The sequence below is a fragment of the Dermacentor andersoni genome, chromosome 11 (genome assembly GCF_023375885.2).
Source record: "Dermacentor andersoni chromosome 11, qqDerAnde1_hic_scaffold, whole genome shotgun sequence".
Taxonomy (NCBI): Eukaryota; Metazoa; Arthropoda; class Arachnida; order Ixodida; family Ixodidae; genus Dermacentor; species Dermacentor andersoni.
In genome coordinates, this window is record NC_092824.1 from 101,243,586 (window position 1) to 101,265,083 (window position 21,498).

General features: G+C 42.6%; 1 protein-coding gene across 1 annotated transcript in view; it reads right to left on the reverse strand.

Moving 5' to 3' along the window:
- LOC126539168 (neprilysin-1-like) overlaps positions 1-21,498 on the reverse strand; it is a 37,391-nt gene that overhangs the window by 12,186 nt on the left and 3,707 nt on the right. The window contains exons 3-13 of the mRNA XM_050185918.2: positions 20,525-20,566; positions 19,350-19,511; positions 16,923-17,003; positions 14,930-15,138; positions 10,537-10,731; positions 8,822-8,908; positions 8,572-8,702; positions 7,547-7,772; positions 4,625-4,723; positions 3,632-3,709; positions 365-477 (exon numbers count right to left, since the gene is read on the reverse strand). Of these exons, the coding sequence (XP_050041875.2) occupies positions 365-477; positions 3,632-3,709; positions 4,625-4,723; positions 7,547-7,772; positions 8,572-8,702; positions 8,822-8,908; positions 10,537-10,731; positions 14,930-15,138; positions 16,923-17,003; positions 19,350-19,511; positions 20,525-20,566 (1,423 nt within the window). The remainder of the gene's footprint in view (positions 1-364; positions 478-3,631; positions 3,710-4,624; positions 4,724-7,546; positions 7,773-8,571; positions 8,703-8,821; positions 8,909-10,536; positions 10,732-14,929; positions 15,139-16,922; positions 17,004-19,349; positions 19,512-20,524; positions 20,567-21,498) is intronic.

The following is a 21,498-nucleotide window of genomic DNA, read 5'->3' on the forward strand; positions in this document are numbered from 1 at the left end:
TAGTTCTCAGCTTAAATGTGCGTCCTTTTGCCAAATACCGGATGTACCTTGGCAATTCACCGTGCCTTAGATTTATTCTTCGAATTTGAAGCCTTGGATTTCATTTCAAAATGTAGCTAGTCATTCCCCTCTTAAATTTTGAGTTTACTTTGCCTTTATTAAACTACCGTGAAATTAAACACAAACTATGCAGGATACAAGTGTCTTAGCAGGGTTATCATCTTTTCTTTAATTACCCTGTACCGGAAACCTTGAAGGATACAAGCAATAGATAATTTTTTATTCATTTAAAACTGCCAACACATTTCCTTTACGAATTTCTGTATGGGGGAAGGGGGACGCAAAAGTTATGTTCATAACTTACTCTGCATCTTTGTCGTATGGTTTTCGCAGCTTCAGCAGTTCCTGTTTCCAGTTGTTTTGTGCTATTGAGTACATCATCTCTCCGTAGGATGCATTCAGGGACAGTTTCGGTACCTGCAATATTTATTCGTCGGGGACTGCTTGCATGGACATCCGAAATATCCACATTTTACAAAGCAGAATGTCTTGAGATACGGCTACCTATCTGCTTTTGCGCTTAAATTCATGTAATCTAGCCTGTGCACAGGTTAAGTAGCCAAGGCGCTTGCGTATAGCCTCTTTGCTCTTTTCATTGCTCGAATATTCATCATCATCATCATCAGCATCAGCCTGGTTACGACCACTGCAGGACAAAGGCCTCTCCCATACTTCTCCAACTACCGCGGTCATGTACAATTTGTGGCCATGTCGTCCCTGCAAACTTCTTAATCGCATCCGCCCACCTAACTCTCTGCCGCCCCCTGCTACGCTTCCCTTCCTTTGGAATTCAGTCCGTAACCCTTAATTAGCATCGGTTATCTTCTCTCCTCATTACATGTCCTGCCCATGCCCATTTCTTTTTCTTGATTTCAACTAAGATGTCATTAACTAGCGTCTGTTCCCTAACCCAACCTGCTCTTTTATTATCCCTTAACGTTACACCCATCATTCTTATTTCCATAGCTTGTTGCGTCGTGCTCAATTTAAGTACAACCCTTTTCGTAAGCCACCAGGTTTCTGCCCCGTAGGTGAGTACTGGTAAGACACAGCTATTATAGACTTTTCTCTTGAGGGATAATGGCAACCTGCTGTTCATGGTCTGAGAATGCCTGCCAAGCGCCCCCCTCCCATTCTTATTCTTCTGACTAGTTCAGTCTCATGATCTGAATCCGCAGTCACTACCTCCCCTAAGTAGATGTATTCCCTTACCACTTCCAGTGCCTCGCTACCTATCGTAAACTGCTGTTCTCTTCCGAGACTGTTAAACATTACTTCACTTTTCTGGAGATTAATTTTTAGACGCACACTTCTGCTTTGCCTTTCCAGGTCAGTGAGCATGCATTGCAGCTGGTCTCCTGAGTTACTAAGCAAGGCAATATCATCAGCGATTTGCAAGTTTCTAAGGCATACTCCATTAACTCTTATCCCCAATTCTTCCCGATCCAGCTCTCTGAATATCTGCTGTAAACACGCTGTGAATAGCATTGGAGAGATCGTATCTCCCTGCCCGATACCTTTCTTTATTGGGATTTTGTTGCTTTCTTTATGGAGGACTACGGTGGCTGTGCAGCCGCTATATATACCTTTCTCGAATATTATTCTCCAATATGCTCGAATAATATTATAACGCAATTGTAGCTATTCATTGCATATTAGTCGCCAGAATTCTTGTGCATAATAATGAAAACATAAATGGGAAGTGGCAACAACCTATCTTGAATGTCAAAGCGCGTCGCTGATGTGTACGAAAAATTTAGGCCTTTACGTATCACATCACTAATGCTGATTTGAATGCGCAGACACTTCTTAACGAGTAAGCTGAAAGGTTTTACTCAACGAGCCTCGGTATTCATTGACAATCCTCATCTGCGTCGTTATTAAAATCTGGTAACCTCAGAACGCCATTTCTGGGAAGACACTCGAACAGCCATTAGGAATAAGATTTTACGTTAGGCATGCTTACTTGGTGCTACGTTCGAACGTTAGACTCCACGAGAGAGAGTGACTATTTCGAGGTACCGTTTTTCTGGTGACCGAGTTTTAAACGCAGTAATATGGTACTTGCATGTAAACCGAGGCTAACATTTGCATAAAATTAAACTATGCCTAAGTGACTGCCGTACTTGAGTCACGTAGGACCACGCACCCTAATATAAAACCTATATGTCCCAAACGCCGTGCATCTGAACACTGACCGGCGCAAGCAGTTGAGTCTACTGCACATTTGTTAATGATGTGTCGGTAGCCTCCGGCTCAGGCTCGATGACCGGAGGCTACTTGCACACAACTGCAGAGCAACTATCCCACCGGGGGCGGGAACTATGTAGCACGGCAGTGGATGTTATCGATTACAACCAAATATGTTTGTGCGATGACACTGAAGGCACAGTTCTGGGACCTGAATATTTAGGCTCTCCCACTGCTGCAACTTCCCGCCGAATACTTAGGCCACGAGTACCATGAGGGGCCAGAACTCTTGTAATTTGTATAACACCAGTAAGCTAAATACGGATTCTTCTCAGTGCTGCCAGGAATAAAGAAAGAGGAAGGGAAAGCATGGCAGTTTTGATTGGGAATGAGCGGCGTGTACTACGACAATTTTTTTTGAAGACATCTCCATTCCCGTCTTTTCTGAATAATTGTGTCCGTCTGTGCTTTCCGCTGTATTGACATTGGTAACACAAGTCGTCATCATGCAATCTCATCACTTTCACTCTCGACATCGAAGTGAAATCAAGCCATTTTTAGTAAATATAGTGAATGCTCATACTGAGCTAAAAGCTACAAGTAGCTTGACTCTGGCTCAAAATACCTTGCATCAAGGAAAAGGATCTTTATGCCACCTCTGCTTTTAGTTATTTATTATTTAGTTATTTATTAAGCATTCATTGCTTCAGCAAACCAGCATATATAGCTTGGCTTGAGCCACACAGTAGTACCAGTGTGCGAATCTCTGTTCTGCGTAGTCGAGCAAGAAATCGTGACATAACAAGTGCATATACATTCTAAGCTCAGACGTGTCTCTAAAGCACGCAGACCTGATAATGAAAAGACACATCAGATTGCAAAGTTTCATTACTTCAGTATAACAGGTGTCCCATACTAACGTGCCATAATGTGGGGACCGTAAAAAAACTGCTTGCGTAGTTTAAATATTGCCACGAGAACTAGTGCGCCTGCAACATTCGTGGATTAGATCAAAACGCAGCAGCCACTGCGCAATGGCACAGGATTTTCGCTTTGTAATTTACGTAAGGATCAGACCCCTGCCCAGATTGTTACAGAATGAAAATTTAATTGAGCAGTACTCGGTATACGCAGACATATTTGCGATACGCAATTAGGAAAAACTACGGATGGTCACTTGGAAACTATTTAGCAAGTTCAAACGCAGGCACAATCTTTTTACACATGCGCGCACACAAGCGATGGAGTGCAGCGTTACTTAGCTGTCAGTTGTGAAAACACTAACAGTGACTGAAGCGTCGCAGGTGAGAAACGCAACAAGTTTTATTAGAATGACTGAGTGCTCACCAAATTTGTAGTATTAGAATGACTGGGTACTCACAAAGTTGTAAAGTTTCTCAATGTAGGTTGTGTTGAATAGCCAGTTAGGATATCCAATCTTGGTTCCCATTTTCGACAACTGTGAAATGAGGAAGGTGAATTTAAAAAGAAGTGTTGTTTGCATAAGAACTGCTTTATTTATGTGTTACTTCACCGTTTATGCACTTTCCACGACAGCAGTAGTTTTGATGCAGTGCGAAAGGACGAAGATGTAGAGGAGATAAACAGGATGAGTGCTGTAAACTGTTATTACAATCCAAGAAGCGATGTTCGCTTCATTAGAAAGGTTAATCCGGTCACTTTAAAAAGAGACCTCTGTACAAGAGACAGGGCTTGGTATCAGTTTTCGTTCTTTCGTCCAGCATCGAATTTGTGTGACCAAACCAGCTCGCATAGCTTTCGATCCTACAGCACCAATCATCTGCGAAGATGAGATAAAAATTTGAATAACATTCCTTTTGATTCTTCACAATACAATTTTCTGGGACAATACGCTCGCGTCACATCTTGCTTGTTCAGTTGGCACTGATGGTTAGTACCATGGAATGTTTGGAACAATCTGTAGATGAGAAATAGAATACGTGGGACACAAATGAAGATCACATTCAATTTCTAATGAAATGTTATGGCATATTTTTGTCTGGGCTACAAATGTTAGCGTCAATGCCACGCTGAAACTCACCGGCAGGTAAGAGCTTGAAAGTACTTACGTAGCCATGACTGTCCACTTTGATTAGGCGGAAGTAGCTTATCTGAGGTGAACTCATATTAATATGTTTTTTGAGTTCAGTGGGGAACTCATTTGAAATATTACTACTTCCCGGTTCCGGCTTTATGCATTACGCGAGGCTACCAGCGATAGCATGGAATGAAACGCCCAAAAAAATTCACGCACATGCGCACAAAAAAAGGCTAAATGTTGTCAGAAAACAGAAAGTTACGCTGAGAGTACTGGGTTCTCCAATGTTTTCGCAGTCATAATAGAACAACGCACCTTTCTCTCAGCTGCAGCTCTAGTCTTGTTATCCATCCATTTAAGTGTGTGGAGGGATTCATTGAAGGCAGCCATGATCCTTCTGGTAAGGTCTTCTACCTGGAACGATCATGAGCTATGTAAATGTTTGTGGGTATGAATTCATTGGAAGTTACTCCTCCTGTATATTTCAATGGGCTCCTCTCACTATTCCAGTTCGGCCATTGCGGCCGTGTGTCAGAGTTCCATCTACTTTCATGAAATTGTAATAAACGGCAGCTGAATAACATAACGGGCTGCTGTGAGTCAAATGTTCTTGACTTCAGCATAATGCTTTCAGGGCCTATAGAAGACAATTCTTACGCAGACATAAAAAAAACACTTCATGTCTGATCGCGCTAATCTGCTTAGCATAAGTAGCTCGCGCTACTTATGTTAAATTTGGCAATGGTGTTTGTACATAATTTGAAAGTGCTGGTATAAGTTTCTTTTTATATGTAATAAAAAGAAAATGCACACTCAATGCGTTTACCTCGTTTTCGAAGAGCGTGGCAAGTCTTCAGTATCGGTCTCTAAGTTTGCACATTCCATACTCGGGGGTGGACACTTTAGTTCTTCAACTCGATGGCTCATAAGGACATCATGCAGATCCAACACGCTATTCGGAATTTATGTGAAGTAAGGCTGCCGTAATATGGTTAATAAAGTCCTATAGGTTTGCTTATTTGATTCCTGCATCTTTGCCGTACAAGGAACTGCTGTGCGAGCATGTGCTCTCGCGTATCTGTACTATGCAATGTGACTGCATTGTATTACGTCTTATTTATTTTTAATCTGGGTCCTGCTTCATGGTGAATTGTTTCTTGTGGGTCTGTTCGTATTGTTACGTTAAAAGTATATGTGCTATTGTGGATTTATGGTTAAGATAGCAGGCAGAGAAAGGTTTGCTTCATTAAGGAAATTGTGCTTGTGCAGGAATGACCGGCTGCTCGGAGCGAATGTTCGGGAACTTGTCACTTTAAGGAAGCCAAAGCCGTTTGTTTTTTGACAGTATATGAGAAGTTCAGCTGCTGTTTAGGGTTGAATACTGACGAGAAATATAGGGCCGCTATGAATCCTCAGTTTCTTTAAATGCGAAATCTTTTAGCTAACTTAGTGGGAACGCCTTACGCAAAGTATAAGAAAGCGAGACCTTTAAGTGGCTCGTTGCAATGAAATATACCCAAAAAACACGGCGTTTAGTTTACTGAGACAACAAATATCATCAGAAATCGCTTATACCCCCGTAAGAAATATGGCTGAACATGAATGAACAAAGTACGAAATCAAGAAAGAACGAAAGAAAGAATGAATGAGAGACGGGAAAAAAAGAAAGAAGGAAAGAACCTTTAGGTAATGCTTTCAAAATATACAGGCTTAGATTTTTTTTTCATCTTTAGGCACATCGATTGGAAATTATTGGAAGAGTCCAAGCTCTCACTGGATTAAAAGCTCGCATGTTACGTTGAGCAAGTCGACCTACAGCGCCATACGTTTACCGTCCGACCCCTCCAATCGTATAATCTCATGCATCACCACGTTTGCAGCAGGTTGTCGCCTTCACGTGTTACAGGGTTATAACATGCTGCTGAACTTCTTTTTGAAAGCACGAAATGAACATCTAATGTCTACTGATGCTACTAAAGGATTTTTAGTTTGTTTCTTTGAGCGTTGATAATATTTCAGGATCATGCACGCTGTTATTAATTTTCTTACAAAGAAAACGGCCCTGATATGCGTTAGAGATGTTTTCGAAGAGCCAGGTTAACTGGGATCGGCGTTAGTTCCTTACATTTGTGATTAAACCTTGTGCAAAACTGTCAATCTACAAGCCATTATACTAGAGCCTCCCTAAATAGCATTTTACGTTTGCAATATATATGTATGTATATATATATATATATATATATATATATATGTATATATACTGGGTTTCCCATCTAACCTTAGCCATAGTTTAAATATAGGCAAATGCCACGTATCTGGACAAATCAAAATACTGTTGTCTGCCGTCGCTTGGAGATACCCAAACTATTTTTTCATTCCCTTTAATTAGATAATACGTGTTAATTATTTATGTAATACATTAGTTAATTAAGTTCTCAAATATTATAACTAGATGAAAAGAGTCAATGAGGAAATTTTAGAGTGACATGAAAAACACCTGATAGACCTTTATTGTTGCTCAATACGTGCTAAAGAAAAGTGTTTTTTCGAGCGTGAGAGAAGTTCGGAAATGCACGCGAAAGTGCCGCGCGACTCGCCGCTCGAGGCACTTTGCATGTGTTCGCGGGCTCCTTTCACGCTCGGAAATGGTTTTATGTAGCACGTATTGACCAACATAATGTTGTATCGCGAGTTTATAACGTCTGTCTACAATTTTCCCTTTGACACTTTTCATCAGATTGCAATATTTGAGAATGTGCCTAATTCAGACTAATTATCTAATTAGGCGGAATGAAAAAGTTCAGTATCTCCAAGCGACGGCAAACAACATTATATTTGTACTGCCCACATACTTGGCATTTGCATATTTTAAAACTCTGCCTAAAGTTAGCTGGGACACTCTGTATAGCGACTATATTCATAGTTTACGTATTACTCAACTACATGTTCACGTGGATACTTATTTTTTTTTCACATATGCGATAGGAGCACAAAAGCAAGCAGTTGACATCTCCTGGCAAGAAAATATGATTTCTTGCTGTTAAAAAGCTTCATGCTAATAGCTGTGCGCGGTTTTCTCCATCGCATGGATGCTATGTTGGCACTAGGGCTTTGTGGTGCGGTTCGATTATGTTAATTGAACATGTATAGGCTTCTGTGGCTGTCTGAACAAAATTGTAGCTGTGGAAGTGCTGTCATGGTGAGATGGCTGCTTCTTTCATGCACATTTTATCTTACCTCTTCCTTGGCCTTTTCGCTAAATTTGCGTTGCACGTAGAGGTAGCCTACACTCTCGGCCATCACATCGTTAACCGCGTCGACGCACAGTTGCCACCTTGGCTTCTCAACACGCACTCCGGCTTTCACTTTACGAAGCTCTAAAGAAGCATTCCGGAATCCTTGGGATCCTGTCGCAGCCCAATTGAGAATGCGGCGCAGGCCAGCGTAGTTGTACAATGTGTCACTGCAAACAAAGTTCCATGGTGATGTATTTCTTTGTGCAGGAGATATGTAACTAGACCGTATACTCTTTAGATGACTGTGTTTTTCAAATTTTCCTACATTTTAACTTTTCATATGAAGTATTTTCTTGTAAACAGAGTGTTTACATGATAGTGCGGGCCTGGAACTCTTTCCACAATTAATTTTTCTTAGTTTTTGGGATAGAGATGGGTAACGCTTATTGCAGACTAGCATAATAAATTCGTAAACTGATCTGCTCTATACTGATCAAAACATGCACCTTACCCACTACCCCACCACTACGAAGCTTTATCATGGACACCTTAAATACCACAAAATTATTCGAATGTTTATTTAATGAAGTCGTTTCCGTGATCCTTTAACCACTTAGAGCATTCGTAATAAATACATGTAGCTGCGTACTACTTATTTGCAGAGCGAGCTTAGAATTTTGAGAACCTCTCTTTCAAGGTAGCCAGAAAATATCCTTACAAGAAGCGAGACATAAGAAGAAATTTATTTCTCTTTGGCCAGACATTCGTCACGTAAGAGAAAGTAATGTGTGGTCGTGTTCAACTGGGCTGTGGCACTCTCATGCATTCGTCAACGTCAGACCTTGTTCTGTTGTTCTCTGGTCATAATGCTTCTGAGAATATGCGGGAAGGGGGAAAGTCTTACACACTTGCAAAATGCAATGTGTGTTCGTTTAACATTGCGGAAATTTGGTATAGCAGCCATTCCAAAATGCTCGACGTTTTAACTACTTTGTAGTTCAATACGCAAGTTGTTTGTTCACTTACGTGTCGGCGGATTTTAGAAATTCATTCAGTTTTTTGTAGTACTCAAGAGCAAACAGTTCAACAGTCTCATTGCGTGCCAACGTAATGTTTACTCGACAGAATTCATTCTGAAGTAAGGCGCGAATAGGTACCTGAAAAAGAGGAAAATTGCAGCCGTAAGCTTGAGCAACGAAATCTTCTGTCATAAACGCATTTGGAGAGTGCTATATTTTTCTGTTATCTCATGGCAAAGCACTGAGACGTTACTTACGTAAGAGAAGTTTCTTTCCAGTTCGTCAATGGTGGTTCTGTGATAAAGCTTCATCAAGTCTCTCCTTTCTTCAGGAGGTGCTGTCATCTGGAAAAAGCAAAAGCCGAGTTGACGCCTGAAAGTGCTATAAGCCCACAAACAGTCTACATTTTACTCGTGCTCTCAGAGGGCATATTTCTTCATTTACAAGCAAAACATTCACAAGAGAGCAAAGACCAACTTCTTTGCTGGGAAACGTACATAATAGGCGCCTGGACTAATAACACAGAATGAATTGCATGACTGCATCCTACAAACTGGCCATTTGTACCGTTTTGTGTTAACATTAGTAGATGGAAATCTGTGCGAATGTGGCTACCTGTGGCGCCGGCGTGCTCTTAGGGCAGCATGGGACTGAAGCCCAGTATACATGCATTTATTAAAGATTCGTGCTTTTTAGCTTGATATGTTACTGCAGCTTCTTATATTTGTATTTTCGAAGGTAAGCTTTTAGTACTAATTTGTCGGACCTCGTGAATTACTCGTAGATTTGTAGTTATGTCCATTGTGTAGATTTAGTACATCAGGAAACGGTATAATAATTTCTTGCTTGAAAGATATCATGAAAAATATAGTTGTTGATAGATTCACCCTAGCCTTGCGACCAGCTAGCCATCCTATAGCTCATATAGCATAGCGACCAATGCGAGGAGCTGATGATGGCAAATTTGATTCCTCAACCATTGCACATCCTTGGCCAACTGGGATGCTTCCTGAGAAAGACTTAGGGTTTTGTTTTGTATATTCGTCTGATAGTCAGCGAATGGAATTTTTTTCGTTAAGCATTTTGCTTCTTTTAGGATGGCTGTATGAGTATTTTGCCATATCGAGTGCAGTTGCGATAACGTTGCCTATATTCAACGATACCCATATGCCTATTCATTTATTTCATTCAAATAACGCCACAATATAAATTGGCGGTGAGCATTCAAACGCTTTGTATATGTGACATAATAAAAATGCGAAACAAGCACAAGAAAGAAGACTCGGAGAGCGGTTAGAAATTTGAATGACTAAAGAGCAAGGCGCAATAGACCAGGACAGAAGAGAAATACAAACGACAGGACCGGCGCCGGTCCTGTCGTTTGTGTTCTTCTTCTGTCCTGGTGTATTGCGCCTTGCTCTTTACTCATTCAAGCATGAACCAACTAGCCCAAGCAATAGTTTTACTTAAAAATTCGAAGTTTGCTATCAAATTATAGTCCTGTCAAACAATGGAACCCTCAAAGGGCATCAGAAGCTTTAAATTATGGTTCATGCCAGTGGTAGATTTTTAATAATCTATTTAGGTGTAAAAGGCTGTGATGATAATCGCTAACCTTCTTTCACGAGCAACATCGCTGATGGCTCGGAGACGCAGGCATCGCCGCAGACGTAATGTAATGTTACGTTTGTAATGTTTCTAATATTTGTTTTTCTCGGTGAGACTGAGCGGAGCATTCACGCCCCTGCACATCCCTTAATATTTGTAGCGGTTCGACGAAGGCTTTTCTTCAGTGATCGCTGTTAGTAGGCTAACCATTCGTTCAAACAACGCTCGTTCGACAAGAAATGCAAAACTCGTGTAAATAGTTCATTGGGTCAATCTTCATATAGGCTCTACATGTTTGCTTGCGGACGGACTGTTTAGTACGGGAACTTTTCATAAGATAGTGGATCGAAGGATGCAATCTTACATTTGCCAACTTTCTTTCAAAAGCCAGAAGAATGTCGGAAAGTTCGTTGAGCTCGCTGTCACTAAGGTTAGGCTTCATGAACTTCATTGCCACTTCAATGACCTTCTTGTAAGCAGCAATGATTGGCTTGCTGTAGTTTGTTGTTTGATTAATGAGCTGGTTTCTGCCCACCGCCGAGAATGCAAGCTGATCAAGCTGAAACAAAAAGTTTCAACGCAGGTTGTCAGCGCGCGTTGCAGGGGTACACAAATGACCTTACGAGGCCCACATTTTGAAGTTTTGTCGAGCGAGAGCAGCCCTGTATGATAGATACAACAAAGTGAGGTAACTATCGTTACATTAGTTTATAATCCGTTAGCAAAACCTTTAATGGCAAGAGATTAATAAGCAGTCAAATATAACTTAATATTTCTAAATCGGGAAAAAGCACGCTTAGCTATACCTTAATTGTACCTTGTACTGGTATCTCTGCTGAAATCAAATGCATTTTAGTAATCTGTGAAAGCCCCATAAAGAGGTAATTTGTGCTCCGCAGATTCCTCAGTTGCCTGATTGCTGAAATGGATGTGATCCGCTGAAAAGGCCTCCTGCAATAGATCACATCCATATCGTCAATAACTTTATTGAAAATCTGCCGAGTACATCCAACTTCTTAATATGGGCTTCGTTCATTACGAAAACAAATTTGATTCAGCAGAGATAACAGAAGCCATGGCGGCATTGCGTATTCTTCGTATAGGAAGCATACGTAAATATCTTAGTAAATGTTTATGAAGACTTCACGGCTACCTTAAATCACTACAAAAATTTAAAAAAGAAATGCATATAACGGTATCAGTTAAGGACACACAGTTTATTCAATGCTATTGACTCCATGCTTAGAAGTACTGAAGCACTAGGAAGGATTAGGAGGTCAACAAAACTGGTAATATGTCCGCAACCTGCTATTTACAGGTGACATTGTCCTCTTTAGCAATGCTGGGGATTAATTGCAACAAACGATCGAGGGCTTTATCTGAGATAGCGCAACAGTAGTGTTGATGATTATTAGACCGAAACCAAATGTAATGTTGAATTGGCTGTCAGCGTCTGGAATATGTGGGAGGGTAGGTATATCGAAGTCCAAAACTCGCAGCGAACCCTGATCATGAAAATGAACTTCACAGAATGAAAATGTGTTGGTGCGCATACGGCAGGCATTACCAATTCCCGCTGTCATTGAAAGAAACCTTTACCGGTATAATTGAAAAGGGTACATTCATTGCACTCAGCCTGTAGTAACGTATGGCGCTGGCACTTGGAAAAGAAACTTGATATCGGCAAGGAAGCTTAATAAGAAGGAATGCGCAACGAGTGATGGAACGAAAAACGCTAGTCCTAAATCTTAAGATAGAGGAAGGCAGTGGCGTTGGATTATAAAACGTGGATAGCTAGTATTAGAGAGTTAAAGCCCTGTGAAGCAGCGGACCTGCGTAGACCCCACTGCGCATATTGTACCACGCACGCGTACTGGCGTCTACGCTGGCCTGCGGTGCTCGCTGAGCGAACACTCTCTACTCTACTTGTCAGTAGACTTACAATATGAAGGTGGGCAGGCCTTCTAATCCATAGAGTAGAGAACGGGAAGTACAGTCGAGAAGCGCACGTCGTGTGATGAAATTAGCAAATTTGCAGGTACAGCATGGAATGAGCTATAAAGCAAGACAGAGGAGCTTAAGATCGCCGGGTTAGGCCGTTGTTCCTGCAGTGGAGATGAAAATAGGCTGAAGAAGATAGCGGCTTGTAACTAAACGTCTCTAGTTCCTTCATCCTAATATCAGCTTAACTTCCTATTGAAAAATCTATATGCCCTAGAACTCTCATATCCAATAATCCGATATAAAACGATAACCCGTTTTTTTCTATATGTCATATGATGTTACTGAATATAGGAGTTATAGGGAATACGGTGTTTCTCAGTAGGGCTGTTTCGTTCTCTCACCTTTTCATTACGTTTTGGTGAAGAGCGTTGTTCCTGCTTAGCGATAATTTGCCAGTTGATACCACACGACCCCGACTAACGCATCTTCACAGAGAAACTCTCAATCGATTTTGCGCTCAATCACACACATGCCATTCATGAAGCAAATACCACATTTCAACGGCCACTAGGGCTGTACGGCACGACGACAATGGCAGGCCAACACTGCAACCCCTACGACAAAATGAAAATAATGAAACGACCACAGTAGGATGACGACGACGCCACCAGAACAGAGGAATGGCGTGACTACATAGTGATAACGACAGGATGACACGACAGGATCACCAAACGCTGACGTTTGGTTTTGTCTTACGTGGTTGTCCCGGCTGCACCAATATCGCGGCCTAGGCCAATATAGGCCGATCGCGTTAGGCGATACTGAACGTCGGCTTTTCAAACGCGTACAAGATGGCAACCCTGGAGTGACAACGATGGTAAGACAACGACGGCTGGACGACAACATGACGCTGATGGCGGAATGATACCGACGGAGTTACGAAGGGAATAAGGAGCTGGAATGTGGACGATGACACGACGACAATGGTATAATGATACTAAAATGATTGCAGTAGTATTGCAACAATGGCCTCCGACGATGGCTGGACGACCATGGAAATTAAGGCAAAAACAGAATGAAACGACCTCGATGGCATGAGCAAGACTGCATGATGATGCAGAGGAAATGTCGTGACGACGAAATGACGACCACTTATTTGCGAAGTTTGACTGACGGCGATGGTATGACGAAGACGTATTTGGAATGACGGTGGTGGAATAACAATATCATGATGATGCTAACGTGATTACAATGGTACGACGGGGGCGGCGTGACGACAATGATATGGCGCTGCTGGAATGACAGCGACTGACTGCGACGGACCGGCGACCATGGCGCGATGACAAAGGCATGACGATAGTATGAGGACAGTAGAATAATTATGGCAACACTATGATGGAAAGACGCCGACGGCATGACGGCAACTTTGTGGCGACGGTGAAATAACGACACTAGCCTGACGACGACAGCATGACAAGGACGGCGCGTTTGTGTTGCAGCTCACGCCCACACTCAAGGGCTTCACTTGCCAGTGCGGGCCACCTCAATTGACCCTATACCCGGGGTTTGCAATATGTCTGGTGCCCACCAATCGTCCAAGGACTAAAACCAGAAGCGCGCAGAGATGACAGCGGTATGACGGTGATCGAATGATGACATTACTTTCGATATGACCCCACCCATTGTGCATACCTGCAGCCAGTAGCAGCATCGCAAAAACCGAAGGAAGACTCAAAGAAAGCTTCGCTTTAAAATGTTACATATCCAATGGTGGCATTAGAGCCAAAATACCTAGGAACAACAGTGCAACGTAACCCTTAGACCATAGGCTGATCCTTCTAACGCGAACGTAATTCTCACCTTTGCCACACTTTTTCGCTCGTGGCAACTGGTGATAAAGCGATAAACAAGGAGAGAGGAAGGTTTCAAAGAGAAACTTGACGCGAGCATGACAAGACAGCTCGCTTCGCCTATACAGCGACTCCCGCATTGTTTGGGAACCGCATATATTAACAAGTGTTAATAATAAGTGATAACCTGGCTACTTATAGCTCTTTAACGTGTAACTAGTTCTAAATAGACACTTGTTTCTGCTCCCAGACCCCGTCTTAGTGTGGCTGCTGCAACCAGCGGTTATGTACTGCAGTAACACTGTGGTTATGGCAGTGCAAAGCTCAAGGTCATAGGGTATCATAGGTTTTGCATTGAGTGGACACCAAATGCGAAAACACTCCTGTATTTAGGTTTAGGTCCACGTGAAGAAAGCCTTGGTGGTCAAAATCAATAAGCAGTCCGATAATACGGTGTACCTTATAAGACTATTGTTTCGGCACCTAAATATCTCAGTACTTAGATCATTTGGTTTTGCAGCCAGTAGAACGCGCTACCTTAAGCGCCAGCATTGGGACGCCATGGTCGCTACGGCGACGTTCTTTGTTAAATGTTCGGAACGATTGCCTGGGTGCAGAAACTCGGGTTTGAAGGTATGTGCCAGTCGGCGGGATGGCGACCATTGAAGCTTCTCCGTCCAGGTTTTTCAAGGATGATGAATCCTCGAGCAAAAACGCGGACCAAAGTGATAAATGATGGGACCACAGGTGCAGAAGAAAAAAAAAGTTTTCTTTTGTCACTGTTCGTGTTCTTCTCCAATCTACAGCGCGCTTTATGATTAACATTAAGCAAGTCGCCACACTTATTTTGCTTCTTTCTTGTCACACGTATTCAGTTTATCAAGTCGAGCTTTCTTTATTTCTTAGGTTGTTTTTTTTTCTGTTAGCTAAAGATTATTTTCAATCTTGCTGTTTCTACGTTACCTGAATGACGTAAGCACTAAGATTCTGGGAATCCCGTGAGACAGCAGGCGAAAGGACAGTAGAAATTCTTGTCTGGATGAGGACGTCCGTGGAGTTTAGAGCGTCGGTTTTCTTACATTTGTTCTGGCGCGTTTTCGGCCACTGAGCGAGCCCAGAATCATTCATTATAGCAAGGACGACGTCATGTCTATCTTCGAGATCCGGAACAGCTGGAATGCGGAAAATGGAAAGTTGAAGGCGCAGACTAAGCTGAGCAGAATAAACGAGCAATTTCACTTCCAAACAATGTGACAGTAAATCGCCGTAGTATTTTGTGGTATTCGCATCGCATCGTGCACAATGAGTCGTTGCGTAAGTGTGAAAACATTGGAGGTAACGCGGTCTTGCCATGTGCGAGGTATTTCCAGTACGTTGAATTTTACGTCATACTTTTCAACATAATATTCAGCTCTTGTTAGCGCTGTCTTGTGTAGCTTCACTGTCTTTACGTGCATGCAGCGAAATAGGAAAAAAATGTTTTCATTTGCTAAAGGCTGGCGACGTAGCGTTCGTCTGATCCTACGTTGTCCTGCTTTACTTAAATTGGCGCCTGTGTGCCCTGCTGCAAAAACGAAATAAAAATCATGTAGGCCTGTTTCTTGGATGAAGTCTAGGAGCAGCCATTTTCGAGGACCATGAGTGCCGGCCTTAGGTCTGCTGGTCGATTATGATGGTTGCACAGGCCGCGCACGAAGGCGGTACGAACATCATGAAAGCCCAGACTGGTCCTTAATTGATCAGGACAAGTCTCCGAGCCTTGTCTCTGTAACGGCGGCCATACGAAAGGGATAGAGCAGTGGGAGGCTTCAGACCGGTCATTCAAATAGCCTGGATCGCAGGGCTGAAGGTGGCGCCTATTCGGATTCTCTTCAGCTCAATCTCTTCTCAGTGAGTTAAGCCGCCGGGTATGTCCGAGGCAGGCGGAAGGATGCGCGCATGTATGGAATGCCGAAGTGATTTTTTGTGAAGGAGAAGGTTGTACCTTTGGCACAGGCCGTACACGGGCAGGACAGGTGCAGGTATCATAAGGTGATGGTGTGAGATGATATCTGGGCAGCCGGTGACATATCGTAGTTGAGCTAAGGTATCAGGGCTCATGTGCTTGTACTTCATATATTTTAAACTAGAGTAACAGTAGGTATCAAAGGTTAGTGAGGGCTAGGATTCATCTCAATTTGAAGAGAGAAAGAGAAAAATTGGTCAAGAAGAAACAGGTCAACTTAGAGGCAGTAAAGGTAAAAGCAGACAAATTTAGGCTGGTACTTGCCAACAAATCTGCGGCCTTAGAACAGAGAGAGGATGATTACATAATGAGTTAAGTTTCTCAGTGAGTTAAGGTGCCGGGAAGGTCTGACGCAGGCGGAAGGATGAGCGCGTGTGTGGAGCACCGAAGTGAACTTTTGTGAAGGAGAAGGTTGTATCTTTAGCACAAACTAAGAAGCTGTAGCGGCTTTTGGACATTCACTGGATGGCAGGTGCCATCTGTGTCCAACTGGGCCGATGCAGACCGAAGGGTCTACAGTACACGGACAGGACAGGTGCACGTGTCAATAAGGTGATGGTATGAGAGCATATCTGGGAAGCCGGTGACGTTTCGTAGTGGAGCTTGGGTATCAGGACTTATGCATTTGTACTCATCATATTTTAAACTAGAGTAACAGTACATGGCTAAAAACGATTCATGATAAAACGATAAAAAAAAAAGATTCGGTCTTCATTCATTTTGGGAATTCTTCGATAGTTCCATAACAAACCTTTGTCGGAAACTATTGTAGTGTTGTGGAGTCGTGCCTCTAAAGAAAAAGCGACGTAATGTCTTCGCTGCTCACAATATACCTCAATGAATTGGCTGCGCGCACTCTGAATGTGTCAGAATTTCGCCAAAGTTATATATGAAATGATGCAGGGAAAAGGAGAAAGGTACCTGTGTCTAATGCATGGAACGTTTACTCACCCACGCAAGCGTTGTAGACAACGGCCGCCTTATCCGTTATATTCTGGTTCTCACAGACAAGGGTCATGTTCCCTAAAATATCTGCGCAAGAAAGAACAGAAATCGCTGTTCCTAAATCTCTCTTTAAAAATTAGCCAGTCTCACCCACAATGGTCAAGGCATGAACGAAACTCATTGCGTTCCGTGCAGTTCTGAAGCTTCGAAATGGCCTTCGTTGTTGTAGAAATTATGGAAGCAGCATATAATAAAATAATATATCCTGGTGTGCGCATTATATTCTTCAATATAAACGTAGGATGCAGCGGCTGCACAAGGCGGTCTCGTTCTCAAGTAATATTTAGCACGGTTATTTTTAATTTAAATTGTCTTGAAATCTAGACCATTTAAATCTAATTGTATATATTCACAATTTAGTAACATAGTTATAATGGGGAAGCGCATTCTCCTTGTGGTTCTTCATGACGGAGCAGTCTTTTGAAATGGCAGGTGAAAGAAGCGGCAGCCGAGGTTTGTTTAGAAGAGCGATAATGCTGTTTGATTTTTCTAGCAAGAAGTACCTGCACTCGATCAAAAGCAACAAGTTTTTCTTCATATTGCAAAAAACAGTTCGCTAAATCGATACTGCTTTCCCTTCTTCGTTCAACTGCGTGAAATATATTACGTTAATAATAACTAAACAATTGCGCTTGCACGCAATGATTTCTTCACATCACACGTGCTGGAAGAAAATTAAAGGGAACTCAACGAATTCAAAATAATATTGAAAAATTGACGCACCCTTTAGCTTTTTAAGGAGCAAGTCTGGAGTTGAAAATTCTGGGGACACGGGCGGCACACAGTTGCATCCACCAGCTGTTTCCCCGTAATTTGATTCGCGAGAATTTTCCGAGAAGTTTTTTTTTCATTTACATTAGCATAAGTCTACTATTCTTCACTATACCATGCGTGCACCTGTGTGTCTATAGTACCGACCCATCACTACACTCCGGTCCTCACACAGGTGCTCAGACGTTCTTCCTCGCCTGTGTGCCCGTCATATGAGCAGTGATGTCCGCGATGAACAACCGAGCCTCTCTTCCCACCCGCATTCTGTGGCCGGTGGCCTTCAAGGGGTGCATAAGTATGTGTCCATGCAAGAAGCAGAGTTACTCAACGAAACAATTTCGAAAGTTTGGCATCGCGCACTAGGCACGCGTACATTTTGTGGATAATAATTAGACTGAGGCACCACCTGAAAGCCGCAAGATAAAACTCATTGTCACCCATCACTTGCTGAAAAGTACTTGAAATGGCTAGTCTGAGAGCAAAAAATATGGCTAAATGAACACACTGTTTATTTGGTTTTGCTTACAGTGCGCGTCGAAAATCAATTGTGGTTCGCAAAAAAAGCGATGTTTTTAATGTTAGCTTTGTTGTCGATAATTGACACGGCAGTCAGCAGAAAATTGCCGCCAAGCTCTGTTCCCGTGTTTTCAAACGTGATGTCTGTGTGGCTGAGGCAAATGCTATGGTAGGCGAACTCGGTGCGCAGTTTATTACCCGGTGCCGATGCTGATTTTCATTTAAGTACGGTAGCCGTTCTCTCACGACGAACAGTTTTTGCGCGCATGTGTCTATCAATTACCTTGCTCTGCCCTACGGCGTCACCTAGCGCGCCATCTGTGATTATGTTCTCGCACCACACAATACCACAACCACGACACATAGTGCCGTCGCCCCATTTGTGCTGGCCATAGCGTCGCCGGCAGGAGACACATATGTATTGGGTAACTAGCCGTAGTCACTGGCGCTACGCACTTGAATGCCACGAAGCACCACTTTTCTCACCAGTCTTAACTACAATTATTTTTACCACAAGTGTTTGCGCCTCATCATGGAGTGCTTGATTGTTTTCGTGTTCCTTGGCTGCATGTATCATGTCTTCTTCTCTATGGGAGGCAAGAGAATCTTACGAAAAAACTATAGTGATGCTTACTGATAGTGAAAGTTGTAGATGTGTTTTATTTAGAAAGGCAGCTTTGTTGTACGTGTCCTTAATCTTTGTCCAAAGACGCAGTTTGCTATGTATCCAGCGTCATCCGCAACGCCATCATGATGCAGACAGAACAATGGCACAAAGAACCCACGAGTTGTTTTGCTTCGCTGCTACTCATGATATATGCTAGCCTTCGTGGTCAGGCGTATGTCTAACACCTGCTTATAATCGCAGGTGTTATTCCTGTCTGACTTCCCGCGAGTGGACATAGAAACCTTGAATTGTAAGGGAAAGAGGAGGAGGGACGTGGACACGCGTAGTGATTTTATTGTTTTGAAAGCATTGTTTTCAGCGTGTCTTGTTCTTTGGAACATGTGGGTTGGTCACCATGTGGGATCATAAAACCAGCTTTAGCTTCGCAATAAATACGATGTAATAACTAGATGTCCTACCTCTGACTGTCTCTCTGAGTTCATCGTCAAGGAGGGTGAAACTTCCCGTCGCCGGCTTGCTCTCTGGTATCTTGTGTTTTGACATCCATCCGCCGCAGGCGTATGAGTAGAAGTCGGTGCATGGGTCGACGGACACATTGAGAGACTCATTGATCAGCCGGGCTGTGCCAGGGGGTGTTGTAAAAGCACACACCATGTATGAAATCTTCATTTGGGAGTATAATAATAAATAACGTGAATGTATGTTGCAGTGATTTGGCACGAATCTATGTCAATAAACAGAGGGTGTTCCATGCCGAGCTTAAGTAAGTCTACCCACACTAGGAAAATTGTTTGTCATTGATCGGGTTTCTGTGAATTCTTGCTGGCTTATTGAAGTGGTTTAGCCATATTATGCGCAAACGCTGTACCGATTTTCTTTGATGTGGAACAGATTCTTGACTATTACTTGTGGTCAAAAAGACTTCACATGTGGAAATAAAACTACCACCCAGCTTTAAAAAAGTAACTCTGGGCTTTGCATTACGTTTTTCGTGCTTTAATCGGCATTTTTGTGACATCAAACTCAGTGTACCATGTGAAAGATACGACATACATGCTTAACAGAATTTCACCTAAAATTGCTGGCAACTGGGATGGAGTAAATAAAATTTTGCGAATAATTGGTTAACAGTCCAGCTGCTGGTATGCTGAATAAATTTAAATACAAACCGTAGAGGCAGATGGCTCGGCCTAATACTAAGGATAACGATGGATTTTGGAACGCACGCGATCGAGCACTTGGTTTGGGGAATGTCGTCCCATCACCCAATTTTCAGCAAAATTTGGGAATGAAAAATGTTTTCGTCATGTTAGTGCTTCAACTGCTGACCCCTTAGCAAATGTTGCGACGAAAGAATATTGCATTGATTAGAAAACATCCTAAAAGAGACTTGAATTATTGCAAAGGGTTGTCACCAGAGAATAAACTTCGATTTACGAAAGCGACATTGAACTGATGTTGCGAACAAGGAGAGGAAAAGAAAAGATGAGCCAATGCCGGAAAACAGTGCGGAAGAGCTAATCCAGAATCTGTCATTTTGATCAGGCTTATCAGAGTTAGTGGCTTAGCTTAGGTAATGATGGTGATCTTATCTAGGAACACATGAATTTTATGATAGTGGAAAATACATTACCTCGCTCGACGCACACAGGTGTGTCACAGACCTTGTAGGTTACTAAAGGAAAAAAATTGGACACATTAAAAAGGCAAGCACGTGTAGCGATATTTTCGTGGCTCAGACAGGACTCTGTTGAAATTTGTTTTTGCTACATTCCTAAAAAAGTGAACCACCCTGGTAATCTCTGAAAGGTAATATCTTTCACTTGATGGATAACCGATAATTTGCAGGACTAGTTCCCCGTGCGGCTAAATATGCGCTCTCTCACAGAGACAGGAATGACTATTTCACTTGATGTCATTTCCCTCGAAAAAAGAAAAGTCATTGGACAGGCGTCAAATTGCTACCGCCAATTAAGAAGAAAATTCATATCGTACAAAAATTTGGACTGATGCTTCGAGAGTGCCGATGATGTCAAAAATGTCATCGGTCAAAAATAAAGCGCTATTATGTGTTCAAAAGTTCAGTGCAAGAAGGTAAAACTCCCAACACGCTTAAAAATTAAACATGTGGTGCAGCGTGGTCACGGGACCCCTAACCGAGCGTGCTCCGTTGATTCGCGACCAAAGAAAGCGTTGGGATCCCCCTCCTGCGAAACGAGAACACAGATCTCGCACTTGCTGTAGGCTTGAAATAATCACGTGATCGCGGTATCCTAAGGCATTCCGTTTTTAAGTGGAAAGAGCAGAGTCGCAGGGGCGGGAGTAACAATCGTAAGGTCCATGCACTTTCGGGTTTGGTTTGAAGAGGGTCTGTTTTTGTGGATGTTCACTTCACAATATAAGTGTGTGATGTTATAAATTTAGGGCTGATCGGGCGAAAAATGAAGTTACTATTCTTTCTTTTCTTCATGTCCGGAATTTAGTATTGGTGTGGGTGTCTGGATTTTCACCGAAATAGGAAAAGTGCAGAGCGGTTTTCGACATGGTGCCACATGGTGCCAGTCAAGGAATACAACGTCTCTCCAGTCACCTACAGCGCCGTGTGAG